Source organism: Balaenoptera borealis (genome assembly GCF_965194805.1).
Source record: "Balaenoptera borealis genome assembly, chromosome: 15".
Taxonomy (NCBI): Eukaryota; Metazoa; Chordata; class Mammalia; order Artiodactyla; family Balaenopteridae; genus Balaenoptera; species Balaenoptera borealis.
This window is the reverse complement of record NC_138871.1, coordinates 85,046,726-85,062,007: the sequence shown is the minus strand read 5'-3', so window position 1 is coordinate 85,062,007 and position 15,282 is coordinate 85,046,726. Positions and strand designations below refer to the sequence as shown.

General features: G+C 55.5%; 1 protein-coding gene across 1 annotated transcript; it reads left to right on the top strand.

The window, feature by feature from the left end:
• Positions 1 to 3,846: 3,846 nt before the first annotated feature.
• On the top strand, positions 3,847 to 13,949 carry LOC309612092 (uncharacterized protein; the record flags this gene model as incomplete). The annotated part of the gene is made up of 5 exons (XM_082357370.1): positions 3,847 to 3,917; positions 5,030 to 5,131; positions 7,308 to 7,386; positions 7,517 to 9,029; positions 9,650 to 13,949. The coding sequence occupies 4 exons, from the start codon at positions 3,847 to 3,849 to the stop codon at positions 8,498 to 8,500; spliced, it is 1,236 nt and encodes a 411-aa protein (XP_082213496.1). The 3' UTR covers positions 8,501 to 9,029; positions 9,650 to 13,949.
• Between the last annotated feature and the right edge of the window lie 1,333 nt (positions 13,950 to 15,282).

The window sequence follows — 15,282 nt, the reverse complement described above, 5'->3', positions numbered from 1 at the left end:
AGCCTGTGGGCTGAAGCCCACATGTCCTCTCCCTGCGGGGCCTTCCTAGACTCCTCTGCCCGGTCCTCTCACATCCCCTGCCTTCCCGCCTCTGGGTTTCTTTCTCCCTTGGTCACTTAGCTCTTCCTTTTGCCTCAAAGCTTGGCTTTGCCCTGGAGGCGAGGGGCTTCCCCAGTCTCCACAGTGGACGCGCCCGGGTCGCCTGTCCCTGCGCTCCTGCTGCACGTTGTGACCCAAACCGCCTCTCATCTCCCTGGATCGCTGGCACCCAGCCTGGTGCTAGTCACGTGGCAGGCGCTCAGTAACTGATTTTGCGATGATTAAGTGCCACGCTGGTGCCCTTGACGAGCCCCATCCCTTGCAAGACATCATCAGGGAGATGGTTTAGAAGTTAGGAGCTCAGAGCTGAGCGAGGCTGGACCTGGACCTGTAGGGACGGAGTGGGGGTCGTTCGCCTAACCTGGCGGCAGTCAGGAAAGCAGAGCCGCTGAGGCCATCGCAGGGACGGAGTCGCAGGAGAAGGCGAACGCGGCCGCAGGTGTGGAGGGCTGGACCACGCCTGCTCAGGGCCGCCAAGAGCACCCTCATTCGAGATCGCTGCCCTCTGCTCACCCTGTGGGGGCGGCACATTAGTGTCGTCCGGTGTCAGCCGTACGGCATCTCAGCCGCAGGTGCTGGCCACCAGGATACAGCAAATATAGGCTGGTAAGGGGCATCGTCAGGCCTTGAACCCACGCCTCCCCTCCGCCTCCCCCTCGCCAAGGGCGTCACGGCAGGTGTGGTGTAAGAGGCCCGCAGACTGTTCCTTCTCTGTTGGGGTCGCTTCTGTCTGACACACACCCTTGGCCCTGAACTCCTTTAGCCGTCACCCCCTTCAAATCTTTTAGCCAAATTTTTAAAAATTTTATAAATGTAACACATGGCTAAGAAAAAAACATAAGCCATTAGAATGAATGGAGCTCCATGAGAGGATCTCTCTGAGGGATGAATTTCCTGCCACCCCAATCCCACGCCTCGGAGAGAACCACCGATCATTTTTCTAAGGCCACACAAGAGTCCTCGAAGCAAACTCAGGTGTACTGTGCATACTGTTTTGCAGGTAGGGTCGTACTATTTTTTTTGCAAACGCTTTCACAAAAACACCATCACTGTTCTTTAGACGTGAGTTCTTTTTAATGACTGCGTTGTGTTCCATTATATAAATAACCATCATCTAATCAGAACCCGCTGATGGACATTTAGGCTGAGATTTTGCCATTACAAACATTGCTGCAGAAGAACCTGCGGGCAGGTCTGTCCTTACGTACTTGTGAGGTAGAATTGTAGGATGAGTTCTCAGCGGAAGAATACTGAGTCAGAGGCTATGGCCTGTGAACATTCCGTAGAGACTGTGAAACTGCCACCCAGAGTAAACCGATTACATTCCTGCCCGCTGAACGCGAGTCTGTTTCTCAGCATCTCACTGCTTCCATTTGTGCGCCTCTCAGTGCAGGCGAGCATAACTTCGTGTTCAGTGGCTGTTTGTTCTGTGAACTGTGTGTTTACCTCCTCGGAGGAATAACCCGCTTCCTCACGTCTTACGCACTCAGCCCGGGGCCGCCTGACTTCTGTCCCTGCCACGCCATCTGTGGAGCTCTGTGCGGCGTGCGTGACGATCTCCTTTAATCCTCACGGGACCAGCGAGGGGGGATATCGCCCCATTTCACGGAGGAGGTTCAGGAGATCACACTGCTAGGGAGAGACAGCAGTACGTCCAACTCCAACCCTCCGTTTCTTTCCGCTGTCACATGCTGTGTCCACTGCAAATGCTCTTTTCAAGGTTACCGATGACCTAATTGCCCTTTTCTCTCTCTGTCTCGGACATGCAACGTTAAAGAAAACCTTCTAAATTACTTTGGCTTTCGTGACTGGTATATCAGCTAGAAAGTTTGGGTTGCAAATATAAGAAACTCTCCAAGCTGGTTAAACAATAAAGGAAACGTGTTGCTTTCCAAGCTGAAAGGTGGCCCAGCTTGGTCCTGGACCTTGATGTCACCAGCAGCTTAATTTCTTTCCTCCTTTGGAGGCTCCATCCTAAATTTTACTCTCCTTGAGGAGTTCTACCATACTCTCTTTCGAGGATAAAATGCTGAGGAAGGCTAGGCAGGCTTTTAGGAGGGTAATGCATCTGGTGGGTGGGTGGGTTTTCTTGCAGTGATTAGGGAAGAAAATTGGACTTTCCCGAAAATGTTCCCAACCAGCACACACGTGTGTTCAGGTTTCATTGTGTACTTGAAGGAAGATTATTTCAACCATCTGGGTGGATTTTTCCTTCTGGCCTCTACTCCTTTCCGTGCATGGTCTCCTCTTTCTCTTTATAGAAAATTAAGTCCAAAGCCTCCTCACACGAGTTCATACCAGCCCCTGGGATCAGGAGACTCTGAGGCCGGACAGCAAGTTACACAGTCACATCTGGTCACCTCTCCATTCGTTGCATGGCCTCGCTGAAAAAAAAGCACACTTAATTAATTTTCAGGAAAATCGTAGATGATAAAAACTAAAATAGTGCAAGATAATTGTATTTTTACTCCCTATTTCCTTTGAGGCTTTCCTCCCTCCCTCCCTCCCTCCCTTCCATCCACCCTTCCTCCCTCCCTCCTCCCTTCCTCCCTCCCTCCCTTCCTTCCTGCCTTCCTTCCCATATGTTAAGAACTCAACTGCTGACCAGGGGAATTATGGGAAGAGAAGATGCTTGAGGGTTCCAGGTGGCCGGCTATCTAGGTAGGAGGAGAGGCCTCTCCCTGTAAACAGCCCTCTGCAGGGGTGAGGCATGATCCCTTCTGGTCCCAAAAGCTTAAAACTCACCAGGCTGTTTATCACGCAGACTGCTGTGCCTGGGCCACCTTAAAGGAGGGCAGGAAAGTGCCAAGAGTAGTTCACATTTTACCCCCTAGAATGGGTACAGAAGCTCTCCCCCAAAATGATCTAGACACAGACTTAAAGCCTTCACAAAAAGTAGTTAAAAATGGATCACAGGCCTAAATGTAAAATATTATACAAAACTATAACATTCCTAGAAGATAACATAGGAGAAAACCTAGATGACCTTGAGTATGATGATGAATTTTTAGGTATGATCCATTAGAGAAATAATTGATAAGCTAGACTTCACTGAAGTTAAAAACTTTGGCTCTGCAAAAGACAATGTCACGAGAATGAGAAGACAAGCCACAGGCTGCGAGAAAATATTTGCAAAAAACACATCTGAGGGCTTTCCTGGTGGCGCAGTGGTTGAGAGTCTGCCTGCCAATGCAGGGGACACGGGTTCGAGCCCTGGTCTGGGAGGATCCCACATGCCGCGGAGTGACTGGGCCCGTGAGCCACAATTACTGAGCCTGCGCGTCTGGAGCCTGTGCTCCGCAACAAGAGAGGCCGCGATAGTGAGAGGCCCGCGCACCGCGATGAGGGGTGGCCCCTGCTTGCCGCAACTAGAGAAAGCCCTCTGACAGAAACGAAGACCCAACACAGCCATAAAATAAATAAATAAATAAATTAATTAATTAAAAAAAAATAATTAAGCTGCCCCATGCAAATTTCCTATTAAAAAAAAAAAACACATCTGATAAAGGACTGTTATCCAAAATACAGTTTCCAAAGAACTTTAGAAACTCAATAATAAGAAAACAAACTACCCAATTAAAAAAAGAAGCCAAAGACCTTAACAGACATTTCACCGAAGAAGATATACAGATGGCAAATAACGCATATAAAAAGATGCTGCACATCATCGGTCATCAAGGAAATGCAAATGAAAGCAACCAAGAAGTACCACCACACCTATTAGAATGGCCAAAATCCAGAACACTGATGGCACCAAATGCCGGCGAGGATGTGGAGCAACAGGAACCCCCAGATGTTGCTGGTGGGGATGCAGAATGGTACAGCTGCTTTGGAAGACAGCTGGGCAGTTTCTTACAAAACCATATTCTTACCATGTATGTGATCCAGGAATCATGCTCCTTGGTATTTACCCGAAGGAGTTGAAAATTTGTATCCACACAAAAACCTGCACATGGATGTTTATAGCGGCTTAATTCATAATTGCCAAAACTTGGAGCAACCCAGGTGTCCTTCAGTAGGTGAGTGGATAAATCACCTGTGATGCATCCAGACAACAGAGTGTTATTCAGAGCTAAAAAGAAACGAGCTCCCAAGCCACGAAAAGACATGGAGGGAACTTAAATGCATATTACTAAGTGAAAGACGTCAATCTGAAAAGGCTACATACTGTATGATTTCACCTATATGACATTCTGGAAAGAACAAAACAATAGGGACAGTAAAAATATCAGTGTTTGCCAGGGTTTATGGGGGCGGGGCGAATAAGTGGAACACAGAGGATGTTTAGGACGGTGAAAATATCCTGTATGATACAATAATGACGGATACATGTCGACATGTTATTATATGGTGTCCAAGCCCACAGAACGTGCAACACCAAGAGTGAACCCTAATATAGACTGTGGGCTTTGGGTGATAATGATGTAGCATAGAGGCTCATCAACTGTGAGGAATGTCCCACTCTGGCGAGGGATGTTGATGATGGGGGAGGGAGGCTGTGCATGTGTGAAGGCAGGGGGGTAATACATGGAATATCTCTGTACTTTCGATTTTGCTGTAAACCTAAAACTGTTCTAAAAAAATAAAGTCCTAATAAAAAAATGTTTTTCCCGCACAAATGCACAGACCTGCTCTCCTTCAGGCCTGAGGTGCCCGAGAATGCGCAGCCGACCAGAACCCAGCCCGCCCTCCACTCCTGGCTGTGTACCCAAAGCCAAGGCCAAAGGGTGATCCTCTGGGGGTGCGCAGACCACCTGTCCTGGCTCCCCATCCCTGGGCAGTGTTGGGGTGACCCTATCCCAAGGTGGCCTGTGTGCCCAGATCTTGGGCTCAGCCGTGCAGGGAGGGTGGTCCAGGTGGACACAGCCCTCTCGGCCTCCTGGGACCTGAGGCCAGTCAGCTCTCTCTGCTGCGGTTCCCGGACTTGCAGCAAGCCAGATTGTCCCCCGGCCTCACCCTCCCATGTCCACGTCCTGCTGGACCACGTGGGGGCCGTGGCCTCCTGGCCCCGTGGCCGCAGATGGAGCCCGAGGTGAGCCTGGTAGCCGGCACAGATGGCCCAGTTACCAGGTGCCCACACGGAGCTCCCCACCTCTGTTTGCCCGCGGGTTGCGATAAGAGCAGGCAAACATCCTGCAGGCCACGCAGGCTGAGGGGTGCGGCTCCAGAAAGAGAAGGTGCCCCAGCGACAGTAGCCCCTCTCCAGGAGGGTCCTGGGGGAGAAGCCGAGAGAGAGGAGGAATCCGCCCTTACAGACGGTCTGCCTTTGATTCTCAAGGCAACGCTGTGAGGTGGGAGGAGAGGGGTTCATGATCCACTTCACAGAGAAACAAACGGGCTCAGAGAGGCTCGGCGGCCTGTCCCACATCACACAGCAGCAGACAGAGCTGGCCATCCCTCAGCCCTCCCCAGAGCCGCATGGTGCCGTGTCTGAAGACAGCCGTGTCCCTTTCAGTTTCCACCCTGCTCCCAGTAGCTGACTCCCGTTTCCCATTTTTATTCACGTGGGGTCTGTCCTCCAAGCCTGGTGTGCCCAGCTCAGTAGAAGCAGGCGGGATGCCCACTCAGGCTGGACCAGCTGCTTCCCCGGAGGCCGGCCGGCCTGCTACTTCCCTTCCCACGCCCTCTGGGTTGGGCGGGGGCCTTGAGGGGTGTCTAGTGCCCCCCAGCCCAGATTTCCAAGGGCAGCCATCTCCGGGCAGCCCTCAGAGGGCGCCGGCTGGGGGGCAGTGCGGGCGACCCTGAGCGAGCCCACAGCACGAGGGCTGCTGTCCAGTGAGGCGTCATCCTCTCGCTTTTCGTTCTTTAGGCATGGTTTCCTGTAGGTCTGCGAACACATTTAAAATAACTGATTGAACACGTCTGTCTAGTAAGTCCAATACCTGGGATTCCTCAGGGACAGTTTCTACTGATTGGGTTTTTTGCCTCTTTATGAGTCATACTTTCTTATTTCTTCTCATGTCTTGTAATTTGTTTTGTTGAAACTGAACATCTTAGATAAGGCAACACGGCTACTCTGGAAAATAGATTCTCCTCCTTTCCCAGGGTTTGTTGTTGTTTGTTAGTTCGGTGACGTTTCTGAACTGATTCGGTAGAGTCTGCATTGCGCGTTGAGCGTGGACACTGAAATCTCCGCTCACTTAGTTTAGCGGTTGACCGACGGTCAGAGATTTCCTGAAGCGCCTGGAACCAATGCGTCGCCTAGTCTTTGCGGAGGGGCTCAGGGTGGATGCTGGGGTGCAGCGTCCCCGCTCAGCCCCGCTGCTCACCGCTCCGCCTTAGCCCTCCAGCTCAGCCAGAGGCGAGGGCTCAGGGCCCCCTCAGGCCTCTTCTGGGTGTGCACACAGCCCTAGACTGTGCCTGGCCTTCCAGGCTCCCGGGAGCCTTTCAAAGCACCTATGCCTTGTCATGGCCCAGTTTTTCCCCGTAAGCCTTTTGGTTGGCCTTTGTCTGCCCCACTGTTATCTGGCCTCTCAGGCAGCTGTGAAATTGGACAATTCCATCCAGATAGTCTCGACAAGTACCCACGGGGAAAAAGTTTTTGCACTGGCTGGGCTCTGAGCTGGGTCAGATACAGACAGCTTTGCGAGCAGGATCTTCCAGGGAACCTCCAGGTAGGCCACATAATAACCGTTCTCTGGGAAAGGGGCTCTGAAGGAGCTCCAGCTCCTCTCTGCCCCCCGCGGTGGCCGCTGGCTGTCATCGCGGCTGTGGGTTTTGGATTTTCAAGACTCCCTTACGGCTGAAGAATACAACAGGATACTACTCTGCAGTAAAAAGAAAAAGCTATAGACACACCCAGAAACATGGGTGAATCTCAAAATAATTATGCCAAGTTAAAGAAGATGACCCCAAAAAAAACCAAACCATACTATATGACTCCATTCACAGAAAACTAGAAAATGCCAACTAATCCACAGAGCCAGAAAAGTCAGTGATGCTTGAGATTGGATGGGGGCAGGGAGGGGTGGGTGAGGTACAAAGGGCACAGGGGGGCTTTGGGAGTGATGGAGACGTTTGTCCTCTTCATTGTGGCCATGGTTTCACGGGTGTATACATAGTCAAAACTTATCAAACTGTACCCTTTAAATGGATGCAGTTTGTTATATATGAATTATACCTCATTAAGTTTTTTTTTAATGTAATGACTATGTGGGTTTATCTACTACCTGAAAACAATTTTCTCCCTTCTCCCCATGTCCCCACAGCTCCAGCCCACCTGCATCCAGAGCTGACGCCAAGGTGCGTCTCCCTAAGTCACAGGCCACCGGCCAGGTCCCCGTGGACGTGGGCCCCCCTCTCCCCTCCCGCTCCAGCCCCTGCTGCTCCCCTGGCCCGCATGCCTCCCCGCGACTGGCCGCTTCCCCTTTACCTGGTGGATGTCTACACGCCCTTCAGCTGAGCCGGAGCACCCCAGGCCAGGGCCGGGTCCGCCCGGGGCTCCCCCAGCAGCCCCACTGCTGCTCTCCGCCCAGGCGCTGCACCCCAGCAGCCCCACCCCTCGATCCTGGAGTCCTGCTCGTACAACTGCCTCTGCCGGGAGCAGGTGGGCTCTTGGACGGGCCCTGGGAAGCACTCAGCAGGAGCCGGGCTTCAACATCCGCTGCCTGAAACAAGCTCAGCAAGAATCTGGAAACAACCTGAATGTTCAACCCCGGAGGAGGCCCGAGAAGGTGGCTGGCGGCGCCCCTCGGTGGGCTGCTCTGTGCTCGCACAGTCAGGAGGTTCGGGGGCATCTCGGGTGAGGTCGGTGGATCGGAAAGGGCAGGATGCCGGGACGGGTGCCCCACGCCGCCCGTTTCCCAGCTATGGCCTGGCGTGGGCAGGCCTCGCCGAGGGAGGAAACGCCGAGGCTGAGCCCCGTCCACCTCTCTCCGCTCTGTCCTTGTGTCTCCTCCGAGAGCCTCTGCCTCCGGTGCGGAGGGACAGACACTTAGCTCTGAGGGGCCTCACACCCAGCAGACCCCCTAGGCCGCCCCCCCGCACCTGGCCCTCCGTTCCCAGGAAGCCCTCCCTTGGGGAAGGCAGGCCCGAGGCTGCAGAAGCCCCGGTCAGGGGCAGGGCGGGGAGGCGGCCGCAGCGGGGCCTCCACCCACCGAGCGCGCCCGACCAGGAGGGCAGAGGCAGGCCCGGCCTCCACGAGCTCTGCGCAGCCTTCCCGGGCGGCCGGCAGACAGGCAGGCGCCGGCCCGTGGGTGTCTCTGGCCCAGCTGGCCACCGGTCACCCTCCTCCCGCGGGCCCTGGCGCACGGCCGCCGCTGGAGCGACGCTCCGACCTTTCCCCCACTTCCCGCTCTGGCCTCCGAATGATTCCAGGCCCCTGCAGTTGACAGGAGTCACGTGCGGCTGGCACAGGGCCTCCCAGGCCATCCCCTCCTCCCCTCGCATCGCTCGGGCCTGAAGGCCGCCTTAGGGAGCAGGGGAGGACCTCTGGCCCCGCAGGGGGCCGGGGCTCAGGCTGCAAGGCTGGGGCCACCCCCAGTGCCCCGGCTCGGCCCAGGGCCGGCCCCGCCACCATCAGGCTCCTTCCCGGCCCCGGCTGTCCTGCTCCCGCGGGCATCAGCCCCGGGGGCGGCGCTCAGTGACCCACTTTCTCACGCTGCCCACACTGTGGGTGGTCCTCCGCCTGGGAGCCTCCCTGTGGCTCGAGCCTCTGTCATCCGCTGTTAGTTCCCTGAACGCTCCCCCAGGCCGGCTCTCGGCTCTCCCGCCCGGGGTCACAGCCCCACTGGGCTCCCTCAGCCCTCACACGCCAGACACGGTCCTCAGGACACAGGGAGACGGCTCTTCTCTTCCCGTCAGGCCCGTGACAACACGGGGACAAGGGGCTTTGTCACAGAGCCACCACGGGGCAGCAGGGCCCGGGTGTGAGCGCAGGTCTGCCCGAGCCACAGCTGGAGGCGCAGGTGGGGAAACAGAGGCACCGAGAGGTAAGCAGGGGCCAGACAAACTGGGGCTGGTGACCCCAGCTCCACACCCTGCCTGGACCCTGGAGCACAGAACGGGGCTGGGGGAGGCAGGAAGGATTCGGTCCCAACCCCGTCACGCCTGCACGAGGGGCAGAAGCCGCTTCCCGGAGGGCGCCGGGCCAGCCTCGACCCTGCGCCCTGCACCGTGCAGCTCCCTGGTTGGGCGGGAACGTGGGGAGCTCACCTTGGCTACTCCCCGGCGTCTGGAGAGGGCAGCAGGATCATGGGAGGGAACCCCGTCCACGTGGAAGCCTGAGGACGTGGGACGCTTCCCCTCCTCACCCTCGTCCTCTGCTCTGGGAAAGTGCGTCTCCCCCGCCGCTTGGTGATCGCCAGGCAGGGGCGCCCAGAGTCGGGGACCTGCTCCTGGGAGAGTGTGGGGACTTAGCTAGCGAACTGGGAAGTGGCACCCCCCGGGCCTGCGCCCTTCCTGCGGCGCCAGGCAAGCGCTGGTCTGCCTGCGGCTGCCCAGCTCCTGGGCGGGCTGCCGCCTGCCTTCCTGTCCCTGCAGGGACAGCCCCTGGGGGCTCACAGGCCGCAGGGAGGTGACTGCAGTCCCTGAGCGAGCCCTTCTTATCTAGAGCTTGAAAGGACGTGGTGCCAGGGAGGAGGACCCAGAGCTGGGGGCCTGGGACAGGTGAGAAACGGAATCCAGTGGTGCTTGCAGAGGTGTCCCAGACACACAGAATCACCCACGGAGCCGACGCCTGGGTGCTGCAGCTCTCTGCTGGGTGACGGGATGGTCACTGAGCCTTTCCTGAGCTTCAGTTTCTGCAGTTTGAAAACAGGAGCCGTGATAAAACCAACTTCGCGGACTTGTGTGAAATGGAGAGGGTGCTGAGCTCGCTCGGGTCCGTGAGCCAGGGATGCTTAGGACGCCCTGTCCCGGCACCAAGCGCCTGCCACCCCCCCCACCCCGCCTTCTATCAGGAAACAACTGCTCTTCCCCTCCCCTCCTCTCCTCTTCGCTCCCTTTCCTAACAATTTGGTCCGAAGCGTCGGTGAGGCAGAGCAAGGTAGGCATTGGCACCTGGCTGGAGGACACAGCGGCCTAGCGTGGGTGCGGGGTGAAGAGGGCGTCCGCCCCGCCTGAGAGGGGTGGGGAGGCGGTCCGTGGAGCAGGGCTGGGGAGTGGCGCCCAAACGGAGGCCCAGAGCGGGCGTCTTCCGTCTCAGAGGCACCTCCGAGAATTCTCTGGCCTGGCGTCTTCCTCAAGCAGTCTTCTTCCTCAAGCAAGTGTCATCTGCTCAGGGGCTTCTCCGTCCTGGAGGTACTCGTTTCACCTTGCCAGTGTAGACAAAGCCAGCGCGCTGGAGAGGGCGTCTGTAGGGAGCATCTCGCTAAGGATGCTCTCAGGTTCTGGCCAGGGAGCTGTGGGTGAGCCTGGGAGAGGCGCCTGTAGCGGGGAGGACAGAACTGTGACCAAATCAACGAAGGCCTCATGGGGGGGACAGGAGAGGTGTGTGACCCCAAGGGACAGAAGGGGGTTGGAGGGATGAGAAGACTGGGAGAGACATCTGGGTCCAGCGTAGTCAGAGAACCCCACTGAAGGCAGCCCTGAAACCGGGGGTGCTCGAGCACCCCTGCAATGAGAGTGCTGGGAGGGCAGGGTCTCAAGTGGCACCTAGTGCCTTACGCGGATGAGGCGCGGCCGTGACAGATGTGCGTGCATGCGTGTGCCTGTGCCTGTGGAGGGTGGTGGCCTGGTGGGTTTGCCAGTGGCCTGGCCTCTGATTCTGGGAAGAGGTGCCATGGGCCGGGCCGCCTGGGACCGCTCAGGAATCCCTGAGGGAATTATGCAAAGTCAGCCTATTTCCGGGGACACTTGCAGCCGTTCTGTTCCTGCCCCAGGGAACTTTGGCCCCAGGGGTGCCAGTCTGGAGGCTGAGGGAGGAGGAGGCTAACTTTCCTGGGCTCGAACCTCACCCTGGGCACAGTGCTGGGTGCGGGGATTCTGGCTTTTCTGGCTTCTCCGTTCATCTCGGCAGGCGTCCTGGTTGCAAGCAACAGAAAATACTCGAACTTAGTCAGAAAGCTGGGAAACCAGCATGGGAAACAGGAAGGAACCACAGCTAAGGCCACACCCACAGCGTCCCAGGACACGTCCTCCACCCACCCCGTCACTGGTGGCTGCAGGGCCCTGCACTGGCCCCCAGTTCCCCTCTGGGCCTCGCTCAGGGTGAAGGCTAAACCAAGGTCACTGCCAGGCCCTGGACACTGTGCAAGAGCAGGGAGGTGGGCCTCCGCAGAGGAAGACAAGCCGTCCCCCTCCATGACTTCCTACCCAGGGTTTCCCGGAGGCAGGGTTTCTGGAAGGATGGGATGCGGGGTGGCCCTACATGCCCACATCCCCCATGACCCCGTCCCAGGACTCTCAGAAAGGTGGGGAGTTAACCAGAGTCTAGAGAGGTAGAAGCTGTGTGGGGAGGCCTGGAGGCTGTGATCTGGGAAGCCTTCACAGAGGAGGTGACGGTGATGCTGGACCGTGCAGGCTGGGCAGGAGCTCCCTGGGAGGAGAGCACGGAGAACGTGGGCGGAGAGCCGGGCCTGCTTCGGAGCGGCCGAGCTTTGCTGTGAGGGCCCCAAGCGGGGGCTCAGGCTGCAGACCTGGAGGGACAGTGTGACGAAGCCGCCTGCCTCCCCCTTAAAGGGTGTCCTTCCACGGGAAGGGGTGGGCGCATGTCCACCCCTCGGCCCTGGCCCCCTCCCGCTGATGTGGGCACTTGCCCAGTGGCTTCCCGGGACACCCCGAGGGCACAGACCCAGGCCTGGGACTTGAATTTCTCACTCAGCTGCCGTGTGTGTTTGGAACTGGCCCAGAGGGAGGCGGAGCCACTGAGGGGCTTTGAGCAGGGGAGCTGCAAACCCGCTCTGGGCTACAGAGACAGGATTCTGGGTCCAGCTGGACCAGAGACAGGACACAGTAAGGCCAGAGGCAGGGCTGTGAAGGCTGTGACGAAATCCAGACACAGACAAGATGGTGGGGGACACCCGTGAGAGGGGCTCCACGACTGGTGGCTGGTGGAACACAGCTGTACCTGAACAAACCTTCCCGTCGGAGGGGAGGCGGCGGGACAGTCCCTCCGGCCTGTCCAGGCGGCAGCCCTCCCACACGACATCCCCTCCCCCAGAGCAGGGCCCCGGGCAGCAGGCTCAGGGCCAGGTGGCCTTCTGCGAAGGTGGCTCTGACTTCCTGGAAGAAGCAAAACAGCAAATGCACAGCCTTTCTCTGCACTTCCCACTGTGCCCCGGGCTCTGCTCAGGGAGAAAGGGCTGTGTACGCAGCGGCCACACTGAGAGGGCTCGCTAGCTTCCCCAGCGGTTGCTGGGACCCCAGGGAGGGATGGCAAAGGGATCTGAGGGCACAGGGACCCAGGAGCCTGGGCCGTTCCCCACGGAGCTGCACCTCACACAGGGCGGGAAGCACGGCCAAGGGCCTGGGCATACACGAGCAGCAGGGCAGGGCCTGAAGACTGCACGAATCACGTGCGTGTGCGCCTGCGTGCGTGTTTGCACTCATGTTGGGGGGTGTGTGCACGTGTTGGGCTGCCTCACGCCTTTGCTCAACAGATGCTGAACAGGCCCAGCACATAAGAATGTAGCAGGGACCAAGGTGGTAGAACCTGCCTTCAGGCCTCTCGGGCTATGGGGGAGGCAAACAAGATGTTACCGGGGACGCACAGGGAGACACAGGAGCACACTGATGGGCCCCGGCCCGGGGAAGCGCGACAGAATCTGAAGGATGAGTAAGAGCACGTGTGTGGTGGGGGGAGGGCCAGCGTTCTGGGCAGAGGGGACGAGCATGGGACATTCTGGCTCGTTCATGGAGCACAGAGCGGGGAGCGTACGCACGTGCACTGGTGAGGAATAAAACAGAAACCCAAATTCTAAATGTAAAGAGTACTACTCGGACTTCCCTGGTGGCGCAGTGGTTAAGAATCCTCCTGCCAAGGCAGGGGACACGGGTTCGAGCCCTGGTCCAGGAAGATCCCACATGCCGCGGAGCAACTGAGCCCATGCGCCACAACTGCTGAGCCTGCGCTCTAGAGCCCACGAGCCACAACTACTGAGCCCGTGTGCCACAACTACTGAGCCCGTGTGCCACGACCACTGAAGCCCACGCACCTAGAGCCCGTGCTCCGCAACAAGAGAAGCCCGCGCACCACAACGAAGAGCAGCCCCCGCTCGCCGCAACTAGAGAAAGCCCGCGTGCAGCAGCAAAGACCCAATGCAGCCAATAAATATATAAATAAATAAATAAATAAATAACTTTAAAAAAAAAAAATAAAAGAGTACTACTCTTTTCCGGCTCCAGCCATAAGAGGGTAACAGGTATCAGACTTACCTTCCCATCATAAACAACTAGAAAACTGGGCAGACTACGTGAAGCAACTGTTTTCAGGCACTGGATGATACTGCAGGGCAGTGGTCCCCAGAGGAGGACACACATGAGGGCAGCTCCACTTTCACTCTGGCACTCTGCCTGGAGCCAGCCCAGGCACTTTCTATACCACACACAGGAAGTGAGGCCCAGAGAGTGGTGGTCTCGCCAGGCAGAGAAAACAGAGGCTGGAGGTCAGGGCAGCTGAGGTGGCTAGAATTTATGGGGTCTCAGAAGAACAGAGAAGAGAATTGAGCCAAGAATTATGCATAGGAGGAGCCCCAGAAAGTTGCATGGGAGTCCCCTTGAGTTTTTTGAGCAAATACTAAGCTGCACAGGTGCCGGGCAACTGTCAAAGAGCCTCCTGGGAGCGGTAAGTTGAGGGAGACTCCAGAAGACACCCTGTAATGGGGACATCAGAGCGATAAGACCTTGCCAAACACACTAGGCATCCAGTTGTGACCTCAGAAAAGCTACCATCTTTTAAAAGTTAGGTTAGTGAGGTATCATTTACATATAGTAAAATTCACCACTTTTAGGTGTACAGTTCTGAGTTTTGACAAATGCATACAGGCATGTCATCACACTACAATCAAGATATAAAACATTTCTGTCACCCAAAAACATTCCCTGTGCCCTTTGACTGTCATTTTCTCACCCTCCTCTGGCTCCTGGTGAAAAGACAGCACTTTCAGTGTAGAAAGACACTAGCCCTGGAGTAAGGGCTGCTCTAGACCTGTCCAAACAAAGCCTAAAAACAAGTCTTGACAGGATAAAACTGACCTGCAAAAAAATGTAACTAGCTGCTGAAACAAAGCTTGGTAATCTTTAAAGGAAGACAACACAATTCAAACTCTCAGCAATGTAGTTCACAATGTCCAGCATCCAACCAAAAATGATTAGACGTGATAAGGCAGGGAAACGTGAATTATAACCAGGAGAAAAGTCAGCTAATAAGGAGCACTGGTGAATTCATGGGGCAAACAGGCAATACTTTTTGTCCTTATGTATTTTCCCACTGATAGATGATACAGTTGCCATAAAAATGTTAATATTGAAAAGGAGTCCTCAGAAGCAAAAGAAAGAGGACCTCAGGCATTAGAGCCAGCCAGAGCCCAAGTAGATCAAGATGGCCAGTAAGTACACAGTGTGGACAGGCCTGGAGCCAGGCACTGGGACCCAGAGATGTGGGCTACACAACCACATCCCCGAGAAGTTCAGCCTCGGTGAAGACAGACATGAGAACTGCACAGATGGTAGATGCCAGCAGAGAGGCACAACAAATTCTCTGGGGGGTTAGAAAGTGAGAGATCACCTCTGCCTGGGGGAATTATGGAAGGCTTCATGGAGGAGATTCCTTTTGAATTGAGCTTTAAAAGATGGTTGGATGTCAATTGTATCTCAATAAAACTGGGGAAAAAATAATTAAACTTAAAGATAGTTGGAAAATAAAGAAAATAGTTTTTTAAATCACCCATTAAATCATCCCATTACCCAAATGTGATCACTGTTAGTGTTCTAGTAAGTTTCTTCTTTTTGAATTCTCTTTTTCTCTTCTCCTAAACGTAGCTCAAACCCTGGCTCCTCAATTCTGTTTTGCATTTTTCAGTTGATGTCACTTCAAAATAGCATTTTCTGAAAATTCTTTGTAACATCCATTTTTGATGGCTGTGAAATATTTCGTTAAATGTCTATGACATGGTCCAATTAACCTGTTCTCTGTTGTTGAATATTTAGGTTATTTTCAATTTCTACTTAATGCTGCAATAAGCATTTTGCTCTCCCCTGTTTATGATCAGGCCCTCAAGTTAGATTCCCAGGAGTGGAATGATT